This window comes from Akebia trifoliata, chromosome 14 (genome assembly GCF_017979445.1).
Source record: "Akebia trifoliata isolate Shusen 1 chromosome 14, ASM1797944v1, whole genome shotgun sequence".
In the NCBI taxonomy this organism is placed as follows: Eukaryota; Viridiplantae; Streptophyta; class Magnoliopsida; order Ranunculales; family Lardizabalaceae; genus Akebia; species Akebia trifoliata.
The window spans coordinates 30,279,961-30,295,891 of NC_141388.1; the positions used below are offsets into that span (position 1 = coordinate 30,279,961).

Below are 15,931 nucleotides of genomic sequence, written 5' to 3' on the forward strand. Positions count from 1 at the left end.
CTGCAGGCCTCCCTGTAGGCCTGAATTTGGAATTGTATGACTGGGCCCATTAACCCAGATTCCTTGGCTCCTTTCCTACTTCTCAGTTCTCACAATGAGAGGAGTCATTCCCATATGGACCAAATGTAATCAGCTTTGATGGTCTTTTATTATTCTTACTTGCCTTCTTCCTTTGAAACAATAGTTTGTAACGCTAAGTTAATACTCTCCATAGATGTGTGACATGTCACCTAATAGAATCGGATATATTTTATTTGAATATGAGTCACAATCCATTTGGATATCAGATATTTTCGGGTTTGGAAGTCTGTATTTGATCAAATTTAAATATCCATTGACATTTGACTCCTATAAGATTGACTCACGAAAAAAACACATGATCCCAACCCTTTAAATGCAAAATCCAATGATTGAGATTTATCCTTTAGATAAGTATCTCTGAGATTTGTGTTATCAAAATCTCAACCATTGGATTTTGTGTTTAAAGGGTTAGGATCATGTGTTTTTTTCATGAATCATCCTTAGGAGTCAATTTTTATTTATAATACCAAACATTAAATTATATAGGATTCCATTGAGAATATTCATATTTTTCTCATTCCTATTCCTGTGTATACAGTCAGAAACCTATTATATATTTTTGAAGGGCCACATCATTGTCATTGTGGGACTTGTCGTGTTAAGAAGGCTAATAATCTTCTTCCCCTTTCAACTCATATAACCTTTCAAAACAAATTGAATCTCTTACAAAAATGGAGAGAAAAAGTAGTAGAATACAACTGGGAGCTCAAAACCCATAAAACCCACTTCAAACTCACACCCTCCCTACTTCCTATAGATCCTTTTAATTTATTTATTTTTTTGTTTTAATATATTTTTGCCAGAGCCCAATCTCAAAAACCCACTTCAAAGCATCCTCTCTAAACATCGTTAATGTAATATCTGAATCAGCTATCTCACAAAGCTTCTTAATCTACAAGTACGTAGCTCAAAAGTCTATTAAAAAACATAACAATAATCCTGAATATTGGCCAAAACTTTAATTTCTAAGATTAAGAAGAGATGAAAGTACACAATCTTGATTTTACCTTGGAACACTCCTCACAGATAAGAGAGATTTGATCAACTCTCCTGTCCTATAAGATGCACATGCTCGATTTCCTTATTTCTACATAATCACCAATTGGGTGTTCCTGCAACATTTCTAGGGCTTCACCTTCATTTAGCTCTCTTTAACACCATTTCTTGGTTTTTTTTGCTGAGGTAGTTCTTTTAGCTGATTCAAAGAGGATCCTTTAGGGGTTTTGTATTAAAGAGTTCGTGGGGACCAATTTCCAGAGAAGAAAAATTATTTCTAGGATTTACAGGGTTCGGTTTCTCTTCTCATCATCAAACATGCAACAATATATGTTGCATGGTGTAATGTTGTGTGTCGTGGATTGTGATAATAAAGAGTTGTGTGACAATATAAATGGTGTTATAATACGCTTGTTGATATAATCCTCCAAACAAAATACCCAATTCTCTCTTGGCTTTCCCACACTTTGATTCAGATCAAAGTTTCTGGCACCAATTAATCTAGTTTAACAAGAGAATAGAAAGGTGAAAAACCAAAAAAAAAACAATTAGTTTCTTTCTACAGCCACCTGATAAATTACAGGGCCACAGTCATGGCACCTTAATATCTAGCTTGGGCTTCAAGATACAGTGCGACCGTAGCACACTGAAGCAAGATACAGATTCCTTCCCCATTTCTCCTGCACATGTAATCAAAAAACGTTCATCAGCCAAATAAATAATTATGAACTAAATGCTTACAATTTATATATATATGGGTGGATGATTTAGGGTCCAAACGGATCCCTCCATTTATTTTTATATTTTGATAGGTAAATGTTCGATTAGTGGTTAGTGACATATAATATAATTAGTCGTTAGCGTAAGAAGTATGAGTTCCAGGGGGTTTGAACTAGGATGTGGGAACAACTTCTACATGTCTAGCCACTTAGCTAAGTTGCACTTCTTACGGATCCCTCCATTCTATCGTGTCCAAAGCCAAAATTTTCTTTTGTGATTGAAAGTGAGTTCACCCACGTCCTTTTGGATCTTTTTGCTCATTTAGGATCTTCAACATATATATATATATATATATACCTCCATTGAACAAAGCCCAAACCATCTCAGTCAACTTCCTCTCCTTCTTTTAGCCTTATCCCAAAGGTCTGAAGCTATGTTACCAGGATCGTCGGTTCGAATTCAGGTTTGGGTTTGTGGTTTGCCACTCTAGCATGAACCCAGTTCGCAAGGGTAGGTAGAGATAATTCATTTCTTGGTCTGATTGAATTATATATATATATAATTCAAGTATACAAGTTATAAGTACAATTATAATGTTAAAAAATTCTAAGTTAAAATAGAGATAAACCAAGATAATAATCCAAATTGTAAATATATCCAATGAAAAAAATTATTTGGCTCTTCGAACCAAATCAAAATTCAATGGGTTCATAGTTTGTTTGATTTTTACAAATCATAATGTGAAATGGTTCACTTTGTACCGGTTTGTGGGTTTTTGGACTAGTAGCAACAAATTGGGTAACATAGGTTTGAAGTGCTTGCACATTTTTCATATTTCAAAATGCAATTTTATAAGAGTAAATGTGTATGAAACGAGTTAGCAATCTTTATCATCTTTTTAAGTAACAAAGTGAAGAACCCAGATTAATTCATTTACCTTGACATGAGTACTAGGGAATGCGGAGGTACGCAAGGTCTCCTGAGTTTCATCCCCAGGTTTGCGTTTGGGTACACTCAATATAAGAGCAGTTTGATCCCCGGTGGCACCTATAGAAGTTATTCTGTAACCACTATCCCAACGTCTGTGGATACCTTCACTTGGGTAGAGAAAATCAAGTTCAACGACCTACAGAAACCAGTGAGAGCGTATCAGAAACAGAACAGATGTCTCTCCTACATCAACATTTTTCAATGGAACGAAAATAATTTACTGTAAAAGATTGAAAGATAATAATACAGTTGTGAACATTATTCTAGATCATCAAATCGCTAATTGACCCACTTAATTAGAGAGAGATTCTACTACCACACCAAATTTTTCTAAGAGCATCCCAATCCATATGAAACACTGCAAAACTAACACAATTTTGGGGTGCTCTTGGTAAAAGTTGGTGAAATAGAAGCCCTCAAAAAATATTAGAAAAATGAAAACTAGAAACTCTGCGGTAAGTGTTTTTTCTGGTGCCTCAGGCTATGTTAAGTTTAATAGACAAGTTTGGTAAGTAAAATTTTGCTAAATATAAAATCCTGAGTTTTGCAAGTTATTACCATATGGACTGTTTAACAGATAACCAAGATTTTCTCAGGCCTACTTAGAAAAGCAGCAATAAATTTCAGTATTTAAATATGCACGGAAGATGTGAGTCAAAAAAGAACCCAAAGCCTCGGTTAAAACCATAGTGACAAAAATACGCTGATTAAATCAAGATTTTAATAATTGTCGATTAAATCACGATTATTTCAAAAAATTGTCAAAGTATTTGTTTTTATTTTTAGCATTTTTTTTTAAATGTTATTTTTTAGAATTGAAAATTTTATGTTTTAGACTTGAAAATTTTTATTTTATTTTTTAATTTATCCAATGTTTTCCCAACTTTATTGACTTCTTCCGAAGTTTCCTCTTCCCACCTTATTCCTGAACCCTGAATTTGTCACTATGGTTAGAACTGATAAGAACATTGATAAGAAAACAAGTGCACTGATTTCAATTAGTGAATTCGAAAGCCAATGTTTAAAATAATACAAAATACTTTTGAAGCGTTAAGAGTAAGACGAGAATTGGAACTTAACCTGATCACTGTAGCCTGCATTGCGAGACATGACAACACCCCATCGGCTTCCCGCAGTTGCCATCGAAGTCACATAAAATCCTTCTCTCCACTTCTTGTTTATCCACTTGAAGGGGAAAGAATCACTCACTTTGTAGGATTGTTGTGTGTATTGGCTTCCTGAAGAAATTTTGGTCACAAACTTCAGATATTAGTTGACAGAAGATGAATAACAGCAAAGGAGGTGAGATAAGTTGCAGGACTCTTGTATAAGCTGCAAACACTTCTCCATAAGTTATATAAGAACAAAACAAGCATAACATAAATACAAGAATATTACTTCTTGAAAATTAAACACTTTGTTAAGATTGAGCTATATCTGCTTATCCCGAAAAGAGAAAGGAAAATCAAAAGATAGGCTGAACTCAAAGTCGCACTCCAATGTGTCAACCAACTGAGCTATATATCTGGTGTTGCTCCAAGTCGAATAACAAACATTTCTAAAAGTCAAACACCAATTTAATGCTTGCTGATCTGTGCTCAATATGGGGTTTTTCAAGCCTCAAGTCTTGTGTACAGGAAAGCAAGATCCTAGTGGCTCACATTCCCACTATTTATAATGACAGAGATGTACGAAAAAGGAAACTGCAAGATTGTACAGTTTATTACATATGCTAAAACCAGTTAGGTCCTTACTATTTTAGTTTGTGCCTCTGTTCTGGCAAGCTCACTTTCCTGATGCGACTCCTGCTATTTCAATTTTGACTCCTCTAACCTCCTTGATGTTTGGGATCATAATTGATCCACTTTCTATCACTGAGCAACTTACGTGTTTTGTTTATCTCGTGTATTAAGCGTTCTCTTTAGGCTCTCTACACTCGGATCAGTCTTATAGCTTGAATGTCTCTTGCTTGCTTTCTTTCTGACTGCTTTCCTTCCAACTAGTTTTCAGTCTCGCTCATACTCAAAAATGCTTGACCTCTTTTTGTCCGCCTTTTCCTTTCTTAAAGAGTCGGTTTCCTTTCTGACTTTCTAAAAAAAAAAAAGGATGTGCAGAAAAAGCCCAAACAAGGGATTTGAGTAGGCAATGAGGGTCCGAAAGAGAAAAAGGAAAGAAGAAAGAAATTGATCAAAAAAGTGCATGATCGAGTTGGATCCACAGTTTCCACAGGGATTTCACTGAAATATCGTCAAATTGGCGAGGATCACAGCACAAAGGCATAACACGTCTTGCCTAATGTTCAGCTGACATGGGACTGGAGTAATTTGTGAACCAAGCTAAGCTATACTGTGAAAAGTGGCTCAATATGTTCTTTGGCAGATGTCACCCTGGAACATGCCAAGATCTTGTCTTCCCTCACCCGGGCTCCCCTTGAAATAGAGGAATTTCCTTGTCATGCAACAACTCCTTCAGACCCTCATGTCATGCTGCATGAATGAACCAGATCATAAGATACAAATAATTGCTGATCTACTTCAGATCCGATGGCTCGTGCACCACACCAGTGGAAAAGCAAATCGAAATCATGCACGAACGTCGGGATAGAACCAGCGTTTAGGTTGCGGCTAGGCTGTCACAGTTGCTTCAAAAGAAAAGTACCAAAGTGCCATGGACACCTATAAAATAAAGGAGATAACCTCGAGTTTCAGTAAAGTGGAAGAGACGCAGTAGAAGAGAGGAAAATGAAATTGAAGAGAGGCACTTAGGGTTTCTATATCACATTAGTTACTTGTTCACTTGAAAAGCAAAGAAACGACTTCAAAGCCTATGTATGTACGCTACTAGCAAATATAGGCCCAGCAACAAGCTGGGCTGATAAGCCATAGCACGCCCGTAGCAAATGTAAGCCAAGCAAGATATGGCTATTCAGCACCAACTTCTCTCTCCTAAACTTTCGGGCAAGCTTCTCATTGTCTCTCATCAAGTCCAGGTCTAGCGGCATCTATTGAACAACTTCTTCCTCTCCAATACCCTCTGATTGACTCTCTGTCCTGACTCCACCTTCTACTCCTCTTAAGGCGTAAGGAAGAAAGACATCAACGAGCTAAGGAGGCAAACCTTGCCTTAGGGGGTTGCAAACAGAGATAAAAGAAACTAGCCAATGGTGATCCCTAGTCCTTTCCTCCGCCAAGCCTTCAAGGCCGACCACAATTCAAGGTGGTATGAACAAACAACTTGAATCCCCACCTCTAATGTCCCCCTTTCCTAGCCACCAATCAAAGCATTCCATTTGGCAACAACTTAATCCCATTGTAGCGGGGAATAACCCATGACAGTACAGAATGAAATAAGAAGTGGAATCATTACATACATCTGAAAGTGAAAGGTAGGGTTCCCATTTCAATCCCCTTCACCACCAGGTAGTAAACTAAGAACGAGTCATTTTAGGACCCCTTCCACTCATTCACTTTGTTCCAATGTTAGTGATGGTCTTCTTAGGTTCTTAATTTTGTCTATTCATGGTCATGGTCATGTTTTAAAGACGATCAGACATCACGTGTAAGTCCCGGCCTAAATGACAAGTCCTTGTTCTTGCCCGATCTGGATGACAGATTGATGCAGGACGGTGAGGGAAGATGAGAAAAATAAGGAGATGAGGAAAATCTAGTTGGGGAATGGATTAAGGATTTGGACTAGGATAAAGTAAACCCAAAAGGTAAAATGATTTTTCTTCTTTTTTTTTTTTTGCAATTATTGTAGGGTAGAGAAAATAATTAAGATTTGAAGGGTAAGGATTAAGATTAAGATAATGGAAAAAGGATTACGGATTAAGGAAAAGGTTAAAGGTTGCTGGAAAAGTTTTCAAGAATTCAAGAAAGAAGTTTTAAGAATCAAGAACAAGGAACTAAAAGAAAATACAAAAAAAAAAAAAAAAATCGATAGAGAATTTTTTTTTTTAAATCTTGGCCTTACACCACACCCATTGTTGGGAAGATCAAGCTCAAACTTTCTTTTTATTCATCACTGTTCTTTAAAAAAATCCTAATGCAATCTATATATATAAAGAAAATAAATCCAAGAATCCTAATCAAACTAAAATACCAAATAAATAAACTAATTTCGTAACTTTCTCTCTCCTAATTTTTCAATCCTAATAAACTTAAATAAAATACGATCTAAAGTTACTAAACTGCCCCTAAATATTATACTAAGACCATGGGCAGATAAAACATCAAAATAATTCTAAAAACATATAAAATTAAAAGCTCTAAAACAACTCAAAACTAAAAATAAATAAATAATCTAAAATAATTCTAAAAACATATAAAATTAAAAGCTCTAAAACAACTCAAAACTAAAAATAAATAAATAATCTAAAATAATTCTAAACAATATATCTAGACTCAATTAAGTGAACCTATATAATTACAAATTTTTTGTCGGAACCCTTAATCGTTGATTTAATTTGCATACCGCATTACAAAACCTTGTCCTTCGATCTTGTCACTCACTTTGGGTTGCCTTGCAATAATAATTATTCAGGTGCTTTCTCTTTCTGGTGATATCAATCATATTGATCTAGAGGTGTCACATTTCCCCTACGGATAAATATATTTTGCCCCTCAACCGATAAATATAAACCACCAATAAATTTGTTTGATATATATGTTAAAGATATATTTGTAATATTTCTTTTTTGTCTCATAATGTTAGTCAAAAGTTGAGAAATAACCCTTAAAAATCAATGAGTATATTGTTTGATTTAGAACTTCTATGAAACATTCATTGACATAATTAAGGAGTCCTGAATCGATAAAGTGACATGATTAATGACACGTACGCACGGGTTGTAACTATTGTGAGGAAAAATGGAGAGGAGGCAAATGAGTTCACAATTAAATTGGTCTACATCAGGGATTGACTTTGAATTTGTATCAGTTTCCCTAGTTATAGATGAAGTACTTACTCATACTCAAGCACATGTTTGGGTGTATGTTATTTTGGATGTAGTATTAGTTGAACAAGATTAGAAAGGGAGTCAACACAAAACTAGAATTATGGAGAGAGAGAGAGAGAGATATATGTTGGACTCCAAGGGTTTCTGAATAAGCAGAACCAAGAATGAGTATGAGTATAAATTTAGTATTTACATCTAGGAGGAGAATGTCCAGGAAAAAAAAATTTTGATAGGTGAATGTCCAATAAAAATTGGCGATCTATAAATACTCCAAAGCTACCACTTTTGTTATCTTGAGCCTATTATACAGATGGATGGTTTGATTGAGAAAGAAACTGCCCTCAAATACATAATTGGATGGTTAAAGTGGAGGCATGCTTTTAGAGTGCTATGCGTCAGATACTCACCAATCAAACAAAATTGAAACTATTATGACGGAGTAAGACCAACTAGCATTATGCTAATAAATTGAGTGTACAGAAACAAGGATGTTGAAATAGATGAGTAGAAAGGGCTAGGAAAGATAAAATTAGACACAAACACGGTAAAAAAAAATGTAGGAATAGCTCCAATAGGAGCTGAAGGAAAAGAAAGTCAACTGAGATTGTTTGGGCAGGTTCAAGATGCATTAACCTGACCTCTCTGGGAGAGAGGGATATCAATTTCATCGCCTCTGCAACATCAATTTAGTTGCCTCTTATCCCACTGTCTATGCAAAATAACTGCCAGACCATCGCCTAAACTCTCACTGATATTATAAACTGATACAATTGAGGAATGCCTCCCTTTACAGAAACCAAGATACTCATCCTGTCAGTCTACCATTGCTCCCTGGTTCTGAAATTTTCATCCCAGACCTGTATACCCGATTTGCAGCCTCCCCTTCAAACCTCCCATCAGTGAGCACATATGTTCAGTTTTAGAAGGCAATGTACTAAATAGGGAAGATGATTTGTTGGGAACAAAGGCATTCGTACTGAAGTGTTCAAAGGCAAGATATCAATATATCATCTTCAGAAAATGGTGGTCAATCAGATATCAAGTTCCGCTAACGAGAAGGTAATGAAAGTGTAACATTTCTTTAATTTCAAAATTTCTATGATGAACACAAGAAGTGGGTCAAAAATGAAGTATTTAAATAATTGTAAAATGAAAATCAATAATCTAGTACACGAACAGAGAAAGACCGAAGGTTTATCTAGGATACTAAGTACACCAGTGTTGCTTATTGAGGCTTTTGTGGCATGTGAAAGTTCAAGCATGCCACTCAATGAATCTCCAAATAAACTTTAGGGTGTGAGGAAGTAGAGCCCATTTCGACTATCTGGACTAGAAATGAAAGCATTTTTTAAGGTTACACATGCATACCATGTATAAATTTGGTAAGTAAGCAATTTCACCATTTTATTGTTCTTTCTCTTTGTTTCTTTTTACTGATAAGTAAACATCATTTTCACCAAGAAGTCACAGCAGTATAAATATGTCCATGGATTCTGGAAATTAATAAGTCAAGTAGGTAGCCAAATAAAGAATAGTAACCTTTAGACATCACCACGAGAGAGCTTCCGTTATTAGCACCAGCGATAGAACTGATGTAATAGTTCTTCTCCCATTGCTCCATAATCCATTCCTATGATGTTTGAAGCATCAACAACACCAATGCACAATGGAATTAACTTCTAAGATGATTCTAAACAATTAAATAAAATTTAGCCACATGAATCCATACCTTGTGGAGAAAGTATGGTGACAGTTCATAAACTTGAGAATTGAAACCGGTTCCGGCATCCATAATCAGTGCCCAAAGATTGGTACAAGATGACACACAACTTATAAGCAGGCCATCTTCATTTCCTTTCTCCACATGTTGTGCCAATCGTCCATCGGCCACATTATAATGATACCTACCAAAACAGTGAAAGTGTATTTAATGGATATTATAAAGACATTAAATGGAAAGGGTAACGATCTATAATTTTATTATCCTGCATAAGTGAACAGCAAAGAACCACTACATGTTGAATCAGTAAGTATTATACGACGGAGATTATCAAGGATTAAACATCCATCCATTTACAAGTAAAAAACCATTCAATAATTCTAGAACTACATAGACAAACAGGATTATCCTGGAATAACCTGTCATTCATTCACAAACAAGAAAATTTTACAATAAATCAAGGAATTATGAAATGTAATGTGTTTCTATTTTTGTATCAGCATAATTTTACATACCATGTGCAATTTGGAGGTATGGGGAAGTGTTTCACTGGCCTAATAGAAAACACAAACAGATCCTTAAAAGAAAAAAGAAAAAAAAGCTAAAATTATTTTCCCATTTCATGCACAATATTTTCCAGAAAACTACATGTTTTGCTAACCAAACAGATATCTTCCTATTCATAAATTGCTCTTTTCAAACCTGGTCGGGTTCATCCAAGCCAAACGCGTTAGCTTTCCTGGTCAGACATCGGTCATATAGAGACAAATCCTTTTGAGAGTGTCTTCCCGCAACCCAACTCACGAGTGTGGGAAATCCCTCTTGGTTAAGCCAGTTGATATTGATTGAGTTGGAGGGATTTTTGCTGACTGAATCCATCCATAAACCTAGACCTTGGTTACCGTCATAACCAAAGTGTCACGACATAATCCAAAGGTGACCTTTCTTGAGTAGAGGGGGTGTAAAGAGGAGCTTAAAAGAAAACACAAGCTAAAATTGTTGTCATATTGGATTATAAACATTTAAAATTATTGTAATTGGTATTGTCAAAGTGCAGAAAAGAAAACTTTGCAAAAATCATAATAAAGGACCAAGTCCATATCATGTGGCATAACATCAACAATAATGGGAAAGGTAGGACAGGATTCTTCTATTGATTCCAAGGAAGATATGGAAATTGAAAACGAGAAAGTTTATTCACCTCCCAACTATGTGAGCTCTTATTTAATCTCCAACAAAGAAATATGAAAAAATTGGATCAAAAGTCTACATATAGTAAAAATTCATCATATTTTAATAAAATATGTCAATACATATTTTCTGGTATTCACTTCGTAAAATATTCAGTGAACAGAAACTTTCAACCAAAGTAATTAAATTCCGGGTATAAAATATTCCAACAAACAGTAAAGCTCCAAGGTTGTTTTTTTTTTTTTTTTTTTTTTGGGGGGGGGGGGGGGGGGGGGGGGGGGGGGTTGGAATTATTCTAAAAACATCTCTAGAATTCTAAAAACAAATAGCAAAAAATATAATTTTCCTGTATAAAAAGGACTTGCAAATTACATATATATTCATTCACTAGTAGAAATGAATTATAATTTGCTTGCAGAAACATGAAGGACAATGATACAATCACAATAAAAAAAATTCTGAATCAAAATTTTGATGTTAAAAAAAAATGGAAAATAACTTATCAATAGTAAAGCATTTGAGCTTCTTGCTGATTGAATAATAGTTATTGCAGATTTTTGTTACAGCATAGATCAAAGCACTGATTTTAAATTAATTAAAAAAGAACTGGGGGTCCGGAGGGCAAATGCAAGGTTCCAAACGAGAAAAAAAAGTGTACCTCTGTTTCATTGGTGGCCTGGCGTTGTAAACTGAAACCCACTGAGTAGCTGGAACTCCTAAACGGACCTTCTTCTTTGGTTGACCATCATCTTCTTCCTCAATAGTCAACCTACCCCGTTTTTGGCCAACTTGATGGATAATCTGGCGATGATTCAGACAAACAATTTAGGACTACAATGCATCCAAAAATATTTGAAATGTTACATATTCAATTGTGAATGTTCATAACCTTTTGAGCCCCATCCGTATTTATAGGTCGTCCAGCTGGATTTGCTCCAATCAAACCCTCAAACAAAGATATTAGCTTGGAATAGTTAGGCTCTTCATCGAATTTCAAGTTCACCACTATCTCAAGAAATTGCTTAAAAGGTGAAGGGCAAAAGCAACACAATGTCTCGGGAGGTGTTGCCATCTTTTTCTTGCAAACTAGGAATGATTTGTTGTCACCCTGATAGAAGAAAAAGTGTAGGTTGAGGAATCTATGTAATGAATTCCAAAAATAGACTTTAGAATAACAGTCAACAATACTTGGACATGTAATGTATCTTTTACCTGATAACCCTGCCATGGTAACCTGCCTCGATGAAGAAAGATGAGTGTATATGCAAGAGACTCTAGATCATCTCTTCTACTTGCAGATCTTCCCAAGTGGGCATGAACACTAGCATATCGAACAGTTCCCCTAGGGCAAAAGAACAGGAAATGATAAGAGAATAGGAAGAAATACAGGATTCTAATTGTAAATCATCACACACGCACAAACGCACACACACACACACATTATGAGAAAATGTCAATACCTGAAGACATCAGGACGTTGATCATATTCAACATGCTGACCATTACTGCTTCTCCATTTGGTGGCTGCAAAATCATTTAAAAGCAATAGTGATAAATAAAAATAATAATAAAGGGGGAAGGGGAAGAAAAGAGAAACAAAAAGAAAAAATGAATTAAGAAAGAAAGAAGAAATGATGTTTCCACTAATGGCTAATGAACTTTCCTTACCTAGTCCAAGGTCAACAAGAAACAACTTCTTCTCTTGTGGTGTCGCTGGCTGACCGAGAAGAAAGTTTTCGGGCTTTACATCTCCATGAACATAACTAATATTAGAAAGAGGCATATTATAAGAAAAAAATACAATTCATAAGAGAACTTCAGTAACTCAACATCATACAGTCAGTTCCACAGGTTATCAAGAAAAGAAACTTAGAGAATAATCTAAAGAAAAGGTAGCTACCCCCTTGAGTGCATCTTTTCCAGGATTGATATGGACTCGGCAGCAATGCAAGCTACCATTTCTGAAGACATCCTGCAAATATGAAGCCAACCAGTCCAAGGAACAAATGTCAAAGATGCAGAAAGAAAACAAGGAAAAACAAAGGCACAAATACAGTTTCCATTTTATTTTATTTTTTAATTTAAGAATGCAGCAGATAAAAAAAATAAGGTTTTGGGCAGGAGACTGTGGTGTAGGTAAACATAGTCATATCTGTGGTCACTTCTATAGATTGGTTATCCCAATCAAATGGGCTTAAAGTAAACAGAAATTTTCTAGAAGGAATGATGCGGTGGTCTAGATCCCGGTCCTTAGGACAAAACTTGTTGGATAGGAACATAAAGAGTGGAACTTTGGTACTCACGCTTGCCCTGAAGAATTCCATGCATCCCATAAACTAGGCCCTAAAATGTCCATAACCTGCAAATATAAAGAAATTAAATGAATTTCATCCACCCTGACACCAATTTTGAAATAAATATGAGATGGATATATATATATATGGGGGGCGTTCGGCTCACAATCTTAGTTTCACAAAACGCTCACAAAAGTTTTGTCCTATGTGGCTTAAAAGTTTCGGATTGGGCTGATTTTTTGTGAGGATGATCTCTATGGTGAGGAGATCATCCTCACAAAAAATCAGCCAAATCTGAAACTTCTAAGTCCATCAAAAGTGGTTTACAAATTTTCGGTAAACAATCGATGGTTCACAATTCTAAAACCACTTTTGATGGACTTAGAAGTTTCAGATTCGGCTGATTTTTGGTGAGGATGATCTCCTCACCATAGAGGTCATCCTCACAAAAAATCAGCCCAATCCAAAATTTCTAAGCCACATAGGACAAACGTTTTGGCAGCGTTTTGTGAGCCGAACGCCACCCTATATATATATAATTCCATATAAATTCTTTTCATAGGTTAGCATCTAGAATATTATTGAAAAATCACCGATTGTGGAGTATAGAAATCAGGGCGTAGTGGGCAGTGCGAATCATACCATTACATAGTAGTCACCTTGCCTCCCTTTATAGTGTACTTTAGGCACCCCATGACTGCCACCGAGTGTGCTACTCAAAAGGACATTGCAACAATTTTGAGGAAATTAGAAATAAGAAAAAGGAAAAAAAAAAGGCCATCATCTGTGTGTCAAAAGCTGTCAAACTTACTTGTAAACTTGCCACTCATATGGAGGACCGTAGTTGCAACCTTTGCTGCTTTTATGCTCAAATTTTAAAGCCACCTTTTGGAGAAACAAAAGCCCCGATATGTTAACAACTATAAAATCCAACAGCCGTGGTAAATTATTTTGACTAATTTAGGTAAACTAAATTGATAAAATACCTCCAAAGCTCCAGGACCCACTGTTCGTTCATTCCCACCTGAAACACGACGACCAACAAAAACCTGACCAAACCCACCTTTACCCAACTTCCTTTCAATCTTATAGATTGGCGATCCTCCTACCTGAACCTGAAAACAAATACCAAGTAGAGCTAAAAAAACATAACAAATACAATTTCAATGAACATTGAACAAAAAATAAATAATCAAGCTGGTTCCCAGGTACAACCCCAAAAGTGACCATTTCCACAATATAGTTTTCATGAACATTGAAAAGGGGAAAACTGAAGAGAATGTTGTTCATAGGACTAGAACAAGATGGCTAAGTAGAAATTCACTTCTAGAGGGCTACGTGAACATAATTCACCAATCAAACTTAAGGGAAAATTTTACGAGATAGCATAAAGATCACATGCAAAGGAAGCAAAGTGGTTGGGCAATCAAGAAATAACATGTTTGTATAACTAGTGTAGCTATGCATAATGGAGTATGATGTCGAGCAAGGGCAATCAATAAACAATGTACTTCTAACCATGTGCGCCACTTTGTACTTCATTTCTTAAGTTCAAATTTTGTTTCCATTACTTACGAGGCTAAGAAAGATGGAGCCCACGAGTCCACGACAACTAATGCTTTGGGGAAGATTGAAAGCTTTAAAAGGGGCTAAAGAAAGACCAAAACAAGTGGATTGAAGTAGCACAAAATTCTTAAGGTCACAACCATTAAACAAAAGATATAGAAATAGATAGAATTATTATTGAAACAAGATTTGTGCTGACCCTAGATTAGAGTTCTAAAATGTGACCTGCCATCCAACCCAATTAGGCCATAATAAGAAAATCAAACATCAAACAATAACAAAGCTGTCATCCATGAAATTTGATACCCGATGATCATCAAAGTCTTATCGAAATAATATTGTCTCCATTTAGAATACCCACAAGGATCATTTTAGCAATTAACGCACTTTCAAGGGCAATCTACTTAATTTTCCTAAATCCGACAACAACGGGCTTATTTACAATTTACAAAACAGTTCAGCAGAACAATTGGATGACCACTTATGATGATGATGATAATGGGTTCCTTGGAAATTAGCTATATGGAACAAACATTTGCAAGAATTTAAATAAATAGCACAAAATTAAAACCATAAGAAACATAAAAATTTCTACAATAAAAAAGAAACAAAACCAACATTAACCCACAAATTAAAAATATATATTAATTAATTTTTACCCTTTCAGGGAAAGGAGCAGTGCTTCCTTCTTCTTCTTCTTGCCCAACAACCTTATTAGCACTCAAACCATCGCTATCATCAACCATGATTTCTTCTTCTTCTATTCTCTTTCCCTCTTCTTCTTCGTTATTCTCCGAAATCACAATCACCGCAGCTTTCGATTGATTCCTCGTCCTTGGTCTCACCACCACAGGAGGGGCCTTCTTAACCTCGATTCTAGCAGCCGCGGCTCTTGTTCGTACGTAATTACGGATCAACGGCACAGATTTCTCGATGTTCTTACGCCCTTGATCTACAATTGGAACACGGTTTCGACGTACTCCGCTACGCAGCTCACGCATTCTTCGCCCATAAAATCCGAAAATCTGTCTCGCGATTCGAACATTACCGAAGATTTAAGAGTTCTTCAATGAGAAAACCCTAAAAAACAAACCCTAGAATCAGAGATCGTTTGAGAGAGAAAGAGTTGAAGTTCATGGATTGCGAAGGAGAAGACCGTACACACCTGCCTCACGCGTAACACCTTTTTAGGGTATTTTTTCTTGGATATTTTTTACAGTAGAAATCGCTAGCGTTCATCTCTGTCGGCTTTATTATCTATAAACGAATAACCAATAGATTCACGCCACGTGGAAATAAGGCAAAAGGATTTCTTTTTAACTTCGAATTACATTCTGAATTCGAGGGACCCACAAAAACATACGTCATCTCGGTCAAACTCATGTCTCTTTCTCTCAACCAAATACAAATTGAAAG

At 35.8% G+C, this 15,931-nt stretch overlaps 1 protein-coding gene across 1 annotated transcript; it reads right to left on the reverse strand.

Annotated features, from left to right (window-relative positions):
• Nucleotides 1–1,445: 1,445 nt before the first annotated feature.
• Nucleotides 1,446–15,711, reverse strand: LOC147386723 (casein kinase 1-like protein HD16). The gene is made up of 16 exons (XM_086424686.1): nucleotides 15,175–15,711; nucleotides 13,936–14,064; nucleotides 13,761–13,834; nucleotides 13,592–13,661; nucleotides 12,959–13,014; nucleotides 12,556–12,627; nucleotides 12,324–12,418; nucleotides 12,116–12,179; nucleotides 11,868–11,997; nucleotides 11,545–11,763; nucleotides 11,314–11,456; nucleotides 9,474–9,648; nucleotides 9,284–9,374; nucleotides 3,868–4,025; nucleotides 2,735–2,923; nucleotides 1,446–1,757 (listed from the first exon to the last, which is right to left on the reverse strand). The coding sequence occupies exons 1-16, from the start codon at nucleotides 15,514–15,516 to the stop codon at nucleotides 1,698–1,700; spliced, it is 2,067 nt and encodes a 688-aa protein (XP_086280812.1). The 5' UTR covers nucleotides 15,517–15,711; the 3' UTR covers nucleotides 1,446–1,697.
• Between the last annotated feature and the right edge of the window lie 220 nt (nucleotides 15,712–15,931).

Coding starts and splice junctions, on each gene's coding strand:
- LOC147386723 (XM_086424686.1), bottom strand. CDS start 15,516: ATGCGTGAGCTGCGTAGCGGAGTACGTCGAAACCGTGTTCCAATTGTA. Junction 12,628..12,958: donor TGGAATTCTTCAGGGCAAGC/GTGAGTACCAAA, acceptor TCATATTTGCAG/GATGTCTTCAGAAATGGTAG. Junction 11,998..12,115: donor CAACGTCCTGATGTCTTCAG/GTATTGACATTT, acceptor CTTTTGCCCTAG/GGGAACTGTTCGATATGCTA.